The 15,776-nt window shown below is 46.8% G+C and overlaps 1 protein-coding gene across 2 annotated transcripts in view; it reads left to right on the top strand.

The window, feature by feature from the left end:
• Positions 1–2,123: 2,123 nt before the first annotated feature.
• LOC140075792 (uncharacterized) overlaps positions 2,124–15,776 on the top strand; it is a 35,590-nt gene continuing 21,937 nt past the window's right edge. The window contains exons 1-2 of one of the 2 annotated variants that reach the window (XM_072122107.1): positions 2,124–2,271; positions 2,703–2,837. In XM_072122107.1, the coding sequence (XP_071978208.1) occupies positions 2,708–2,837 (130 nt within the window). In that variant the 5' untranslated portion in view covers positions 2,124–2,271; positions 2,703–2,707. Of the gene's footprint in view, positions 2,272–2,702; positions 2,838–4,443; positions 4,744–15,776 lie in introns of those variants that run through there. The other variant, XM_072122106.1, reaches the window with a different exon arrangement.

Raw genomic sequence — 15,776 nt, 5'->3', positions numbered from 1 at the left:
CGTATGCAATTTTAAAGACCGTACTGGGGAGGTCATTCCGTGATAAGCGCCACCGCATCTCGCTCCACTATTGGAACTCAGAACCAAAAAGCTGCAAACACCTATTGGTCTCCACCTGGGCAAATATAGGTAAAGAAGGTTGGCGCCGGGAACCTCCCGTTCTACTCTACATGCACATTTAATTGTGCTTCAAGGTGAGCACCTATTTACTGTTCGTTTTAGACTCTAAAAGTTTTTATCTTACTACACGAGGAGAGCGCTCTTGTCCCCTTTTGTTTCCCCTCTTCTACCCTGAGACTTCTGGGTCAGAGCAATCCCTGCTCACTCAGCTCTAGTCTTTCCCTCCAGGTTTCCATTTCCGCATTTGAAAATATGAGAGCCATCTGGTTGATGGGATGCCCAATACTGTCGTTACTTCAATCTGTGAGCGGATTCCTGCGTCTGTTAGAATGTCCCTTAATCTGGTTCTCAGCATCTAATATATTGGATGCAGAGCGTGAACAGGCTGATATTTTTGTGTATGTGCTTTTACTTTATATGTCCCCCATGAGGTCATAAAAGACCCCTGGGGGACATTTTCACTTTTTTTTTACATTTAAAAGTTTTCCCCTCTGTCTGAGGCATCTATAAGAGCCTCAGTTACAGGGGAACACCACTTGTCACACTGGGGATTCTGATCAGAGTTGTACTGGGTCTTAATAGACCCAGCAGCTCTGATTAAGCCCTTTAGACCTGACAGTCACGTGACCTACACGGTCTACAGAGCCGTCGGCTGCGTCGGCTCAGCTCCTCTATGCATAGCACTCATTCAGCGCGATACACGGAGGAGAGGAGAAGGGAGAAGTGGTAGCACCCGGAGACTGGGTCCTGCTCCCGCGATTAGCGTCTAAAGTCAGCAGGCGGTCCGAGAGAAATTAATTAAGGACCTGTTATCTCAACTTTGTTATTGCTATTGTCATTTTGTTTACATTTCTTACATCACTTCTCTGTTCATTGTGTATAAATTTGTGTTGCTTCAGTGATCCTCTGCCTGATGAAAGGACCTGAGTTGTCCCGAAAGCTTGTAACGTCTTATATTTCAGTAGCCATTAAAAGGTATCACAATCTCAAGAAGGCGACTTTATCTGACCTATCAAAAGCAATAGGAATTACTCCAGAGCTGCACTCACTATTCTGGTAGAGTCACTGGGCACTTTTTATCATAGACTCCGGCAATGCCAGGTCTGACCTGTACAGGCTCAGGCTACAGGCAGTGCGCATGCATAGGGCAGGAAGCTGCGCAGGCTCACTATATAGTAGTAGAAGTTATGTGTGTTCTGTATTTCCTGACTCTCGTGTGTTTCAGCCACTGAAGGGAAAATACAAGATACAAGACAGATAACGACAATAAAGACATAAAACCAACAGACATTGGATTATGGAAGTGATTTGCATATTTATTGAACTTTTATGGTAAAGAGATCAAAGGGCAGAATATTCTCCTGGTAATTATCTTCCACCTCAAACTCCAAACCCTCCGCAATCCTTGTTCCCGTGTGGGATATTATGGGAGGTCTTAGGGTCTTGTACACACATTTGATGTCTCCAGTAATCTTTCATTTTAGCGTAAGTTTTGTTTCCACCTTGTTGCAGCTTTAAGTGTCCAGTGGGTTGAGTTTTGTCTTATTTTTTATACCCCAAACAGTTTTGAGCAATGAAGAGGAAATAAGAAATAAGAAAAGTAGGGCACAAGTAGTCAGAGCTCCGCCCCCGGTGCATCGGGAGACTCATTGATAAAGTTGGAAGACTTCCTTTACAAATTAGAGCTAAACTCTGATTGGTTGCTGCATGTTACCGTTCTAGTTCTGGGGAACCTTCTCTATCCGATCAGTGATACAACATAAATCCCCATTTCCAGGAGACCTGGGGCATCTATTCTGTAGGGAATCTTCCCCCTATAGTTGTCATATCATTACGAGATGGTTCATAAGTTCCCGCTCTATGAATTCCTGCAGACGTCGCTCTTGCATCTTCTGGCTCAGGACTGAACTTTAGACTCATCTCAGAGATACCACAGAAAACTTTCTCTATTTCCTGGAGAGATAAGACACAAGGAACTGGTTCTGACCTCTGGACACCAGGCTCTGGCTGGAGGTGAAGAGCAGAAAGATGTCGCGAGATGAGACCCAAATAATCAGGGCCGATCCCTACAACTTGATCGAGAAAACATTAACTGAGGAGAAAGCGAGAAGCCGATAAGTGAAACAACACATGAGAAATACAAACTCTGAGGTAAGTCTGGAACAGGGGTGGACAAGCCTTAACCCATCTCATCCAACCGTGGGGAACCTGGGAGTTGGGAGGGTTGGGATTGAATGGGATGTAGATGCTCCACACTGACTTTTTGAAAAACACAGGATGTTTAGGACACTAGGAAGAAGTCGACTTCTAACCTTCATCCCACGCTGCAAAGTAAAATTGTCAGGATTCAGGAGTAATGGTCTCTCTGATCATACAGATCAGCATTTGGGATGCCCCAAAATCCCAAATCCAACTCTAGTCTGAGTAATTTACCAATGCTTCAATATATAAAGATGGCAACTACAGGTGTCGGAGGAGACGGTGGAGAGCAGCAGGTAGTAAAGGGAGGACCCTGGAATTATATTCCCCTTCATGATGTTCCTTAATAATATTGAGTATCACCGATCACTTTGTCTCCTCAGCTGATATGGTCACAAAACCAGAGAAGTGGAGAAGAACATCTGCAGATTTTAGAGGAAGAGGATCAGAAATGGCAAACATGGATGAAGAAACAAGGAACAAGTTCAAGAGGATCAAATCCATCCTGGAAGAAGCAAGTAAGATTTCTAGTGATGTGTTACTTGTCTTCTCTGTTCTGCCCCTTCTCCTGGAGAAACTTCTGTAGCTTCTAGATATTCAACAGATTCCTGTTCTCCGGTCTTTGAAGCAGGGGGCTCAGCGGGGATCCGGAGACGGTTGTATTGAGCTTTCCCACTGCTCTGCTGGCGTAAAAGCCTTATATCTGGAATCCATTGTCCCTTCCTTGCCATCCATTTATGTGAACACCAAAAGTGAAGGAAACCGTGACGTTTGGGACACCTGAAGGATATGCAAGGTCACTTAGTTCTCCTTTTATAGACACTCCCACAATGCACGGGTTCTGAGAGGAGCAGGAAGTGATTTAAAAGTTGTCCACACAACTTCCGGATATGGCGCAACAATAAATCACAGCCCCGAATGGCTATAAGATCTCTCTCACCAGCCTCAGTGATACAGAATATTATGAGCTTTATCCTGCAACCAGTTCTCCTAAGCCCGGTCCGTATCAGGATTATATAGGGTGAGGAACCAACCCGGGAGCATGTATATAAGCGAGAAACACGGACGTAAGATTAGTGGATCGAGATAAAAGAGTAACACAGGTTACACTTTATATTTAATTGCCTTAAGGGCAAACTAGATAGCACTACAAGTATCAGCAGTTCAGTAAGTTAGTTACCATGTGTGTGGCTAATGGAACCTGATAGTCCACACCTTTGGATCTTCCTCTGCTCTTGATGTTAAAAATGGTTCCCAGAAAAAAAAGACGATGTGGCCTTAGAGGTGTCTTATTAAATCAGGTGCAGACACACCTCTGCCCAGCCCCAGGAGGGGTCATGGGTCCCTCCTACCGGGTATTATGTCCCAAACCCTGGAGAAGTCATAGCTTCTCAAGGGGAAGTCGTAAGGTCATGGTTCTGGTATCATTGGATCCGGGTGAATCACTGGATCGCATTGATACCAAAACTGACCCATTTGCTATGGTGTTCATATTTTGATATCTCTGGACTGAAGGATGCAAGGGCCTTGGGGGTTAGGCCACTAGGATTTCCCGATGTTAAGAAATCCAAAAATGTAGTTGCCCTTGGGCTAAGATAGACCATAACTCCATAACTGTCCCTATTCAATGAATTAGTCTTATGAGGTTTATGGCTCTTTGTCTCCTGTTTGAAAATTGGAGGGAAAATCAGCTGAAGTCTTTAGAGACAATGCGGCTACAGAACTCCTTTGAAGCCTGGACACCTGCCGTGTTAGGTAACACTAGCTCCATTAGGCTAATTACGCTGAGGCTGGGGGGAGTGAGGGGTTTGAGTAGTATAAGGCCCTATTTATCACACTAAATTTCCAGCAAAACTAAAACTGAGGTTAATAAGTGCCCGCATATAAGTGAAATCAATAAATGCTATGATTGAGGATATCAGCAGCTAGGAGGAGCCTATGCAGTGATGGATCCAGCTCGTAGGAGGCTAATGGAGACCGTCTTCTGGAGTGCAGGGAGTCATCTCTTATTATTTACAGTTATGTAATAGGTAATGGTAGGATCACTGGTGGTCTAGAGAGGAGACTGTCCTAGGGTGTCCACAGAAACTGTACATGTATCCAGCATCTCATCATCTGTGTGTTTATCACTGAGATCTTCTCCTCTAATGACAGAACCTGTCCGCAAAACAGTAAGTAAGTTATTTGGACATAAGCCCGAGTTTGGGATTGTGGCGCATAGAGGAGAGGACGTCCGGTGGTTACATGAAGCGCTGAGTTCTAATTATTTCTCGGACATAATAATGAAGATCAGACACATAGACACCTCTGATAGCGACACCATGAAGCTAGTACAGAAGATCTCCGTCTGCAGCTTCTGCTTCTTCATCTTCAGTGGATGTGACCAGGTCTCAGCCATGAGGTGGAGGATCGAGAATCTTCTGGGTAAGAGAAAATTATCATGAAGTCATTGTAAATGTCAGGGGGTAGAAGTTTCTGTATAATTCTTAAGATTATTCTTCTAGGGGTCATAAATATGCCAAAAACATACACCTGTGGTCATTAGTCCTTAGAGATCCTCCATGTTGCTGTGTGAGCTAATGTCCTTCGTTAGTCCCATCCTATAGAAAGCTAGTGACACAGGTCACCTTGTAGACCTAAGGCCCCTGCTGAAGGAACCTTCCAGTCTCGTTACAGTTCATGACTGGAGTGGAAGAGCATCCTGACCGACCCCTCTCTTTATGTTCTTTTTTTTAATCAATTTTGTTTTTATTGAAATTTTTGAGATAATGAAACAACGATTATGACAAAACAATATTTGTGATACAGCCTACATGGTGTATACAGTCAGATAGCAGAAGGCAGAATTTTCATTTCCATCCAGAATGGAGCTAGTTCACTTCCAAAGGTAATTACAATCTCAGATACATAAGACTTAATGACAAAATCAGTAGAGCATTACATAGTTTGCCTTTGAAGATAACTAGGTGTGCCTGTATGGAGGGGAAGGGAAAGGATTAGGGAAGACTATGGGATTTGGTGATGGAGTGTAATAAGAGTCAGCAACTCGTTCTAGCCGTTTGTCCTGATGGGGGGGTTCCCCAAATCTTAGTTCACTGGGCTGTTGGTATTAGAAGTCGGGGCAACACACTGATCATCAGCATTTCTATGTTTTGTAATCTAACCATGGTCACCATATTTTTCCGAACTGCTCGTGTGTGTGGGAGGCTCAGCTTGAGAGCTCCTCCATGCTGCATATCTGTGCAATCTTATCTTCCCACATAGAGATGGAAGGTGCACATAGAGGTATTAGAGCTTTTGCGGCTGCAATGATGTGTGGACTGAGGGAGCTTCCCGATAACCTAACACCTTCTGGTGTTAACCCTAGGCAGATCAGTGGAAGGGACAGTTGCATATTTGACAAGCATATAGATCTAATTTTACTCTGAACTTCTACCCAAAAAGTCTTGATCAGAGAGCAAGACCACCATACATGAATATATGAGCCTAGGTCGTGCCCGCATCTCCAGCACTGCCCAGTTGGATGCAATCCCCAATTATAGAGTGCCTCTGGGGTCTTATACCAACGAGCCAGTAACTTGTAGTGATTCTCTTGTAATCAAACACATCTGGAGAATCCATAGTAATTTTCCTTTTGTTTATCTGACAGGGTAAGATCCAGCTCTTTCTCCCATGCTGAGATATATAAAGGGTAGTCCGGTGATTTTTTCTTTAATAAGACCTTAGTTACTTTGTGGGCACCTGAAGCTAAAGCTACTTCTACAAGAGTTGGTTGTCTGATAGGATTGTATGTTTTCCAAAATTCCATGCAGGCTGATTGTAGTTGCATTTTTACTAAAATTAAGCAGCCTCTGCCATTTATTCTGTTTGGAAAATAGAAAGAAAGAGACACGGGCGGCGCCCCTAGTGCAATATGATACTTAGAGAGGAATAATTGAAGTTTGTGAAATCTGCTCACCTGGTGACACCTTGTGTCTAGTGCGTTGGAGCAGAGGTTGGAGATATGGTAGAGTGGGTATGCAGCGTCTAACCGGGTTCCGGTACTGGGTGGTGCCGGATGGTACAGTGTATAAAGGTAGGGTGGCAAAAGTGCCGGTTTGTTGTAGGACGCGCTTCCCAAAATTACATGTATTCTGTTTAACAGTTCGTCATCTGACATGTTATCTGTTGTTTTGGGGAATTCCCTTAGTGTGAGGTCCGCAAAACCCGCCCACCATGAAGAAACATCATCCCAATTTCTAGAGACTATAAGGGGGAGGACGTTCGCCGGCATCAAGGGAGAAGGGAAGGGAGAAGTCTCAAATTTCTTATTCACTGTGTGCCACATCTGAAATATGTGTCTCGTCAGTTTATCAAAATGATCTACGTTTTGATGCCAAGGGGGTGGGACCCAGGCCCCTCCCAGAATTAATGCCTTCTCTTTTTGTCCCAATGTCAGGTGGAATGTGTCCTGTTGAGCAAGGGAACGAAGTTCTATGCCTCTTGTTGCCTTAGCTGCCGAATAGCAGTGTCTCACATCTGGCATACCCAGACCACCACTCCATTTTTTCTCATTAGCAGGGTGTGAGCCAGTCTGGGACATTTTCCGTGCCACAGGAAAGCCAAGAATAATTTCTTTACTTCCGCAAAATTTTTTCCAGGAACCGTAATATATCAGTAGAGGGTATAAGATTTTGGGAAACACGTAGGCTTTTAGCACATTCTTTCTGCTCATCCAGGAAATACTGGGTAAGTTGTAATCTGTCACAAATTGTTTTATCATAGTTAAAAGTGGTTGGAAATTTAATTTATACAAGGCGCATGGGTCACTTGACAATTTGACTCCCAAGTATGTGATAGAGTTTTTCTGCCAAACGAAGGGTGAGGTTGGCTTGTTTTTTTGGATCTGCAACTCGGGTAGAGAGATGTTCAGTATTTCCGATTTACTCATATTTACTTTAAATTAGCCAGGTGACTGAAATACTCAAAATGGTTACATAAAATTGGTAACGCTTCTGCAGGGTTGGTGACCAAAAATATTAAGTTGTCTGCGAAGGCTGCTAGCTGACAAGAGGCGGTGCCCAATTTGACTACCTGGATGCGCTGATCTTGTCTCACAAATTGAATTACTGCCTCTAGACATAAGATAAACAATGAAGGGGAAAGAGGGCGACCTTGCCTTGTTCCATTATAAATAAAAAAAAAGGTGCTGATAGCACCCCATTTCCTCTAATGCGTGCGGAGGGCTCGCTATATATAGCGAGAAGATTGCCTCTACAAAACTGGGTGGGAAGCCATACTTCAATAGGGTTTCTCTCATGAACATCCAGTCAACCCTATCAAGAAGGATAAGAGGGGACTTACGAGCCTTAACTAAGTGTATCGCTTTTAGTATCCTAGCAACATTATCCTTTCCCTCTCTACCTTTGACGAACCCTGCTTGGTCTTCTGAGATGAGTCGGGGCAGGAGGAGCATCAGCCTATGCAGCAGCAATTTAGCCCAGATTTTTAAGTCAATGTTTAGTAGCGAGATGGGATGATAGCTCCCGGGTTGTTCTGGGTTTTTGCCTGCTTTATGTAGGATGGTTATATGGGCTGAGAGCATAGAGGGGGGTGCACGTTGACCATGGAGGAGGGCATTACACGCGTTGGCGACATGAGGTAACAGCAGCATTTTTAGCTTTTTATAGTAAAGGATGGTAAACCCATCTGGGCCTGGGCTTTTCCCACTAGGGCTTGTGTTAATGATTTTTTTCCAATTCCTCCACTGTAACAGGCTGCGTTAGGGAGTCCCAGTCTGGCTCAGTTAGCTGCGGTAGTTGTATTTTGTTTAAAAAACCACGAATGTCGGATTGCCTGTCACTCTTGGCCTGACTACTCTCCTGTTTCCTCAGATCATAAAGATCTGCGTAAAAGTTTTGGAAAACCTTGGCTATATCTTCTGTTATTTGTACCTTATCCCCTAGTGGTGTCTTAATGGCAGAGATATATGTACGAGCTTGTGCTTTTTTCAGTAAGTTAGACATAGTTCTGCTGCATTTGTCCCTGTGCGCATAAATGTTATGTTTTGCCCTTTGATAAACCTTAGCTACTGTAATGTTAAGGACATCTTTCAGTTGGTCTCTCGCTTTTTAGAGATCATTTTCCACTTGCAATGCCTTAGAGCGTTTTTGTTGTCACTCCAAGTATGAGATTTTTTTGAGCCCCTCGGTCTTTGCATTACGTTTTTTCTTTACACGTGCTCCCATGTCCATAAGGTAGCCCCTGACCACAACCTTTTGGCCCTCCCATAACGCTAGGGGGTCAAGCCCTGAATCAGCATTGTCGTCAAAGGAATCGGCCATTTTAGTCTGAAGCTAAGATAGAAGGGCTTCATCACCCAAAAGAGTCTCATTAAGGCACCATGTCCACTCTTTCAAGTGGGGCTTGATCCGATATATTGCTAGGACCTATCTCTGCCGACAAGAACTGACTTATCTGGTCTGATTGCACAAATATGTAGTCCAGTCTCTGCCATGTGTTATGTGAATGGAGTGAAAGGTATATGATCTATCCCCAGGGCGTAATGTCTGCCATGTGTCTATCAGGGAGAGGTCCCTCAGTGCTCCCTTAATTCTCCTTAGAGCTCTGAAGGTGCATGCGGAGTAACCAGTGGATGAGTCCTCTAGTGGGTTCAGGGTAACGTTTAAATCACCACCGATCACCAAAACACCTTCTGTAAACATTTTTATCTTTTCCAGCGCGCTACAAAGCCACACACATTGACCCTTGTTGGGGGCATAAGCTGAGACAAATGTGTATATAATTCCTCCTGTTGTGCCCTTAACTAAGACTAACCTCCCCTCTGTGTCTCTGTACACATCTTTTAACACAAAAGGGATATCCCCATGAAAACCGATTGAAACTCCTCTTGAGGCTGCTGAGGGGCAGCTGCTGTGAAACCATTGACTGAACTGTGTGAGTGGTAGCTTGGGTATCTTATTTTCCTGAAAGTGAGTTTCCTGAAGTAGTATCACTTCAGTTTTAAAGTGGCGCAATAGGAGAAAGAGCTGGGATCTCTTACCAGGGGAGTTAAAGGGTTATTCTCGTCTGGACATTCACATTCAGTTTCATTAATCTGCCACATATAAACATTTCTTCAATTAGATGTTATTAAAAAAAAATGTTCCTGTGTGAAGATAATTTCCCATAAATGTAGTCATATGGTCCCTTAGAAACGAGATGGCTTCCTCGGATACGACCACCACTGCTGGAGGGATTGCACAAATGAACAAAAAGTTTTTGTATATAAAATGTCCGGGAGTTACTACTAGAGATGAGCGAACATACTCGTCCCAGCTTGATGCTCATTAGCGTACTCGTAACTGCTCGTTGCTCAGACGAATACTTCGCCCGCTCGAGAAAATGGCAGCTCCCGCCGTTGTGATTTTTGGCGGCCAGAAACAGAGCCAATCACAAGCCAGGAGACTCTGCACTCCACCCAGCATGACGTGGTACCCTTACACGTCGATAGCAGTGGTTGGCTGGCCAGATCAGGTGACCCTGGGATAGACTAGCCGCTGCCCGCGCTGCTCGGATCATTCTGTGTCTGGATGCCGCTAGGGAGAGAGCTGCTGCTGGTCAGGGAAAGCGTTAGGGTGTTCTATTAGAATAGTGTTAGGCAGGAGTGATTCAACAAGAACCCAACAGCCCTTCTTAGGGCTACAATAACGTTATACTTTTTTTTTTTTTGTTTGCTTGTGGCTGGGCTTGCTGGCACCAGTAGTGCAGCTAGTACCATATTGTGAGGAATTTGCAGGGGGACTTGCTACCGTTGTGTTTAGCTCTTAGTGACACACATATCCACCTCAAACACCGAAGTGGGACAATTTATTAGGGGTTTAATTTGAATTAGGCAGAGTCTGCTGATTTATTTTTTTTTACCTTTATTTTTTTATAACTCAACGTCAGCTGGCATAGCAGTGTGCTTTCAGTGTAGGCTAGAAAATAGCCATAAAAAAAAAAAAAAAAATTACAGTTTAAACTTTAATTTTGAAAATGTTGAACCCGAGGGCTAGGGGTAGAGGACGAGGGCGTGGACGTGGGCGTCCAACTACTGCAGGGGTCAGAGGCCGTGGTCCTGGGCGGGGTGAGACACCACCTGCCGATGAGGGAGCAGGGGAACGCCGCAGAGCTACACTCCCTAGGTTTATGTCTCAAGTTACTGGGACTCGTGGTAGAGCACTGTTGAGGCCAGAACAGTGCGAAGAGGTGATGTCGTGGATTGCGGACAATGCTTCCAGCCATTTGTCCACCAGTCAGTCTTCCACGCAGTCCACCCATGTCACCGAAATCGGCACTCCTCCAGCTCCTCCACCTCAGCCTCCTTCCCCCCAGTCTGCCCCCTCCCAGGAAAATTTTGCATTTGAACCGGCATACTCTGAGGAACTGTTTTCTGGACCCTTCCCAGAGTCACAAACCACTTGTCCGGTTGCTGCTGAGCTCTTTTCCGATGCCCAGGTTTTCCACCGGTCGCAGTCTGTGGGTGATGATTACATTGTTGACGTAGTGGAAGAAGTTTGTAAAGAGGTGTCGGACGATGAGCAGACACAGTTGTCAGACAGTGGTGAAGTTGTTGTCAGGGCAGGAAGTCCGAGGGGGGAGCAGACTGAGGGATCGGAGGATGATGAGGTGACAGACCCAAGCTGGGTTGATAGGCCGGGTGAACACAGTGCTTCTGAGACGGAGGCGAGTCCTATACCAGAACAGGTTGGAAGAGGCAGTGGTGGGGCCAGACGGAGAGGCAGAGCCAGAGCTGGTGCATCAGCGCCAAATGTTGCCCGTAGTCAAGCTCCCGTGGCGAGGGCTAGATTTTCAGAAGTCTGGAGGTTCTTTAAAGAAACACCGGATGACCGACGGACTGTGGTGTGCAACCTGTGCCACACCAGGATCAGCAGGGGTTCCACCACTACTAGCTTAACTACCACCAGTATGCGCAGGCATATGAATGCTAAACATTCCACTCAATGGCACCAAGCCCGTTCACCTCCAGCCGGGCACACCACTGCTCCTCCCCCTGTTTCATCTGCTAGTCAGCCCCCTGCCCAGGACCCCGGCCCAAACACCTCCCGTGCGAAAACCCCATCTTCGCCTCCACGATCCTCAACAGCATCCACCAGCGTTCAGCTCTCCATACCCCAGACGCTGGAGCGCAAAAGGAAGTATAGTGCAACCCACCCACACGCCCTAGCCCTCAACGTCCACATCTCCAAACTGCTCAGCCTGGAGATGCTGACCTATAGGCTGGTAGAGACCGAGGCCTTTCGAAACCTCATGGCGGCGGCCGCCCCTCGGTATTCGGTCCCCAGCCGCCACTACTTTTCCCAATGTGCCATCCCAGTCCTGCACCAGCACGTGTCAGACAACATCATCCATGCCCTGACCAACGCCGTTTCTGACAAGGTCCACCTGACCACGGACACGTGGACGAGTGCTGCCGGGCAGGGCCACTATATATCACTGACGGCACATTGGGTTAACTTGGTGGAGGCTGGGACCGAGTCTGACCCTGGGGCTGGTCATATACTGCCGACGCCGAGGATTGCGGGGCCTACCTCGGTCCAGGTCTCTCAGGCCTACTATGCCTCCTCCTCCTCCCACCCCTCCTCCACCTCCTCCTCCGAATTACCATCCGTGGGCATGGCGCCATCAGTAGGTAGCTCTAGGCACAGCAGCAGTGCCGTCACTAAGAGACAGCAGGCGGTGCTCAAACTGCTGAGCCTAGGCGATAAAAGGCACACCGCCCAAGAGCTATTACAGGGCATCACGGCGCAAACTGATCTGTGGCTGGCACCGCTGAACCTGAAGCCAGGCATGGTTGTGTGTGACAACGGCCGTAACCTGGTGGCAGCTCTGCAACTCGGCAGACTGACACATGTGCCATGCCTGGCCCATGTGTTAAATCTGATAGTTCAGCGTTTCCTCAAGACATACCCCAATCTGTCTGATTTGCTCACGAAGGTGCGCCGCATCTGTGCGCATTTCAGAAAGTCCAGCACAGATGCTGCCACTCTCAGGGCAGCGAAGCGCCGCCTCCAACTGCCTGCTCACCGACTGTTGTGCGACGTGCCCACGAGGTGGAATTCAACATTAACCATGTTATCCAGAGTTTACCAGCAGCGCAGAGCGATTGTAGACTGTCAGATGTCAACTTCCACCAGAACTGGTAGTCAGGTCAGTCAGCTTCCTCAAGTCTACAATGAGGAGTGGACGTGGATGTCTGATATCTGTCAGGTGCTGAGTAACTTTGAGGAGTCAACACAGATGGTCAGTGGCGATGCCGCCATCATCAGCCTCACCATCCCGCTGCTTGGCCTGTTGAAAAACTCTCTGGTCAGCATGAAGTCGGAAGCTTTGCGCTCGTCACAAGAGACGGGGGAAGAAGTTTCCCTTGTTGATAGCCAAAGCACCCTCAGGTCTGTTTCTCAGCGCATATCGGAGGAGGTGGAGGAGGAAGAGGAGGAGAATGTTGGCGAGACAGAAGAGGGGACCATTGTTCAGTCCTTCACTGTTCAGCGTGTATGGGCAGAAGAAGAGGACTTGGAGGAGGAGGAAATGGACAGTCAGGCCAGTGAGGGGAGTGAATTCTTGCGCGTTGGGACTCTGGCGCATATGGCAGATTTCATGCTAGGCTGCCTATCCCGTGACCCTCGCGTTCAAAGAATTTATTCCAGCACCGATTACTGGGTATTCACTCTCCTGGACCCACGGTACAAGCAAAATCTTTCCACTCTCATCCCTGGAGAGGAAAGGAGTGTGAGAATGCATGAATACCAGCAGGCCCTGGTGCACAAGCTGAAACAGTATTTCCCTTCTGACAGCGCTAGCGGCAGAGGGCGTACTTCTGCGGGACAAGTAGCGAGGGAGAGTAGGCGAGCAGGCAGCTTGTCCAGCACTGGCAGGGGTACGCTTTACAAGGCCTTTGCCAGTTTTATGTCACCCCAGCAAGACACTGTCACATGTCCCCAGTCTCGGCAGAGTAGGGCTGATCTTTACAGAAAGATGGTGAGGGAGTACGTAGCTGACCATACCATCGTCCTAAATGATCACACAGCTCCCTACAACTACTGGGTTTCAAAGCTGGACATGTGGCACGAACTGGCGCTGTACGCCTTGGAGGTTCTTGCCTGCCCTGCCGCTAGCGTGTTGTCCGAGCGGGTTTTCAGTGCAGCTGGTGGCATCATCACCGATAAGCGCACACGCCTGTCGACTGACAGCGCTGACAGGCTGACGCTTATCAAGATGAATAAAGCCTGGATTTCTCAGGATTTCCATTCTCCACCAGGTGAAGGAAGCTCAACCTGAATAATTTATGCACTCATCCTCCTCATTTTCCTCCTTCTCCTCCTCTTTGTACACTAAAGCAGAGGAAACTGGCTATTTTTTTGCCAGGGCCAACTGGCTCTAGCTTTAGTACTCTATGTATTTAATTTTTCTGGAGGGCCACCTACCCGGTCCTCTGTTTTAAACAATTTTTGGGAGTGCCACATACAGCCACTCAATCTATTTAATTTTTCTGGAGGACCACCTACCTGCTCCTCTGGTTTGAAAACTTTTTTGGACTGCCACATACAGGCACTTTCCAAATTAAATTGTCTCCATAGCAGCCTCCACACGTCGCCTTTTTAGCTGCCTCCACACGTTGTCCATATAGCTGCCTCCATACATCGTCCCCTTATCAAACGAGCTGTGTCAGGCAGAATTTTGGGTTGTTTTCATGGCTTCCACATCAATCTTGTTAACTTTGTCGCCACCCTGCTGTGTTATCCACAAAATATACTGGCAAACTTTTATCATTTACCGATATTATTTCAGCGCTTCTTGCGCATCTGTTTACATTCCCCTCACCTGCCATAACCCAAACTTATAAGAACGCTACTACACTTGATCTTATACAAAAGGTTCTTAGAAGTGCTGTTTGGGGAGTAGCCGAGAGACAGGCGAAAGCTCGCCTGGCAGCGGAGCGCCAGCTCCATCCCAAGATCCAACTAACATAGTTTTAACTGCAGCACCTTTAATCTACTACTAGTTCACAGCCTCCATACATGGTCCCCTTATCAAACGAGCTGTGTCAGGCAGAATTTTCAGGTGTTTCACCAGATACATAGTGGAACTCGGCCCATCTGTCGCCGCCATGCTGGAGACCTGAAGTTGCAATCATAGCAGCGCAATTTGGATGCCCCATACTGTCGTTCTTAATCATGGAAGTCGTCTCCATGGCTGCCTCCACATGTTGTCCCCTTATCAAACGAGCTGTGTCAGGCTCATTTTTCGGGTGTTTCACCAGATACATTATGGAACTTGGTCACTATGTCACCACCATGCTGTGTTATCGACTAAATATACCGTCAACCTTTTGTTGACATAGGAAATCATTTCTTGCTCACCTCCTTTGGTTCCTCTCTGCCACCCATTGGTTTGAAGCCTGAGTCCATTTAGGGTATGTCGCCATGAGACTCTCTAGCCTGCCACTGCTGCCGCTGCCTCTGCATGCCGTCCCCTATAGTGTCAGGGTCAATTATTGGATGTTTTAGATGCTATCTAGCTTCATTCTGTCACTCTGTCATGGCCATGCTGTTGCCCATAATTTTGGCATAATGGTGCGTTTAAGCAGCCTCAGAGGCATCCATGCATGCTGCCCCTGCTGTTTCCTGTCCATTTCCGTGGTGTTTCCATCCTTTTCTGAGGTTCCCAGGTGTTTGGCCAAGCTTCCCTGTGCAGAGCCTTGGTCCCCTTGAAAAATGCTCGAGTCTCCCATTGACTTCTATGGGGCTCGTTATTCGAGACGAGCACTTGAGCATCGGGAAAAGTTCGTCTCGAATAACGAGCATTTTAGAGCTCGCTCATCTCTAGTTACTACATGTCCTACAGCCACCCTGTGGTAATGATTGCTGAGTCCTGGTGGTCCAGCAGGCTTCATAGCGCTTGTCTGGCCACCGCTGCCAGAGTGTGACGTGGTCGTATCCGAGGAAGCTATCTGGTTTCTAAGGGACAACATGGCGACATTTATGAGAAATTATCTTCACACAGGAACATTTTGTTTATTAACATCCAATTGAAGAAAACCCCTTTAAGGCCCTTTAAGTTTCAGGTTGTAATAGATAGTGTTGCCATCATATTCGGTTCCTAAGACTAGATTTTGCTTCTTGTGGGGATCGGATCAGGGCGTCTCTCCTTAATTGAGCCTCCTGGAGGGGGGGGGGGGGGGTGGCGGGGAGGAAATCCAGGTAAACAAACATAAACAATGAGTATGAGAGCCATCAAGGAATGGCTTGTGGTGCCAACATACAGTTACCCCACTGTTGGAGGGTATACTGCACGATCAGCGTCCAACTTGAGTAAAGGATACATGCCCAGCAATGAAGGGCATAACATAAGAAGAAGGGGAACCCGTCTTCCTTAGAGAATTCAAGTGTCCTCCCTTCTGGCACCCCTTTTCT

This window comes from Engystomops pustulosus, chromosome 8, assembly GCF_040894005.1.
Source record: "Engystomops pustulosus chromosome 8, aEngPut4.maternal, whole genome shotgun sequence".
Lineage (NCBI taxonomy): Eukaryota > Metazoa > Chordata > Amphibia > Anura > Leptodactylidae > Engystomops > Engystomops pustulosus.
Note: the sequence above shows the minus strand (reverse complement) of the source record. Positions and strands in the feature narration are given on the sequence as shown.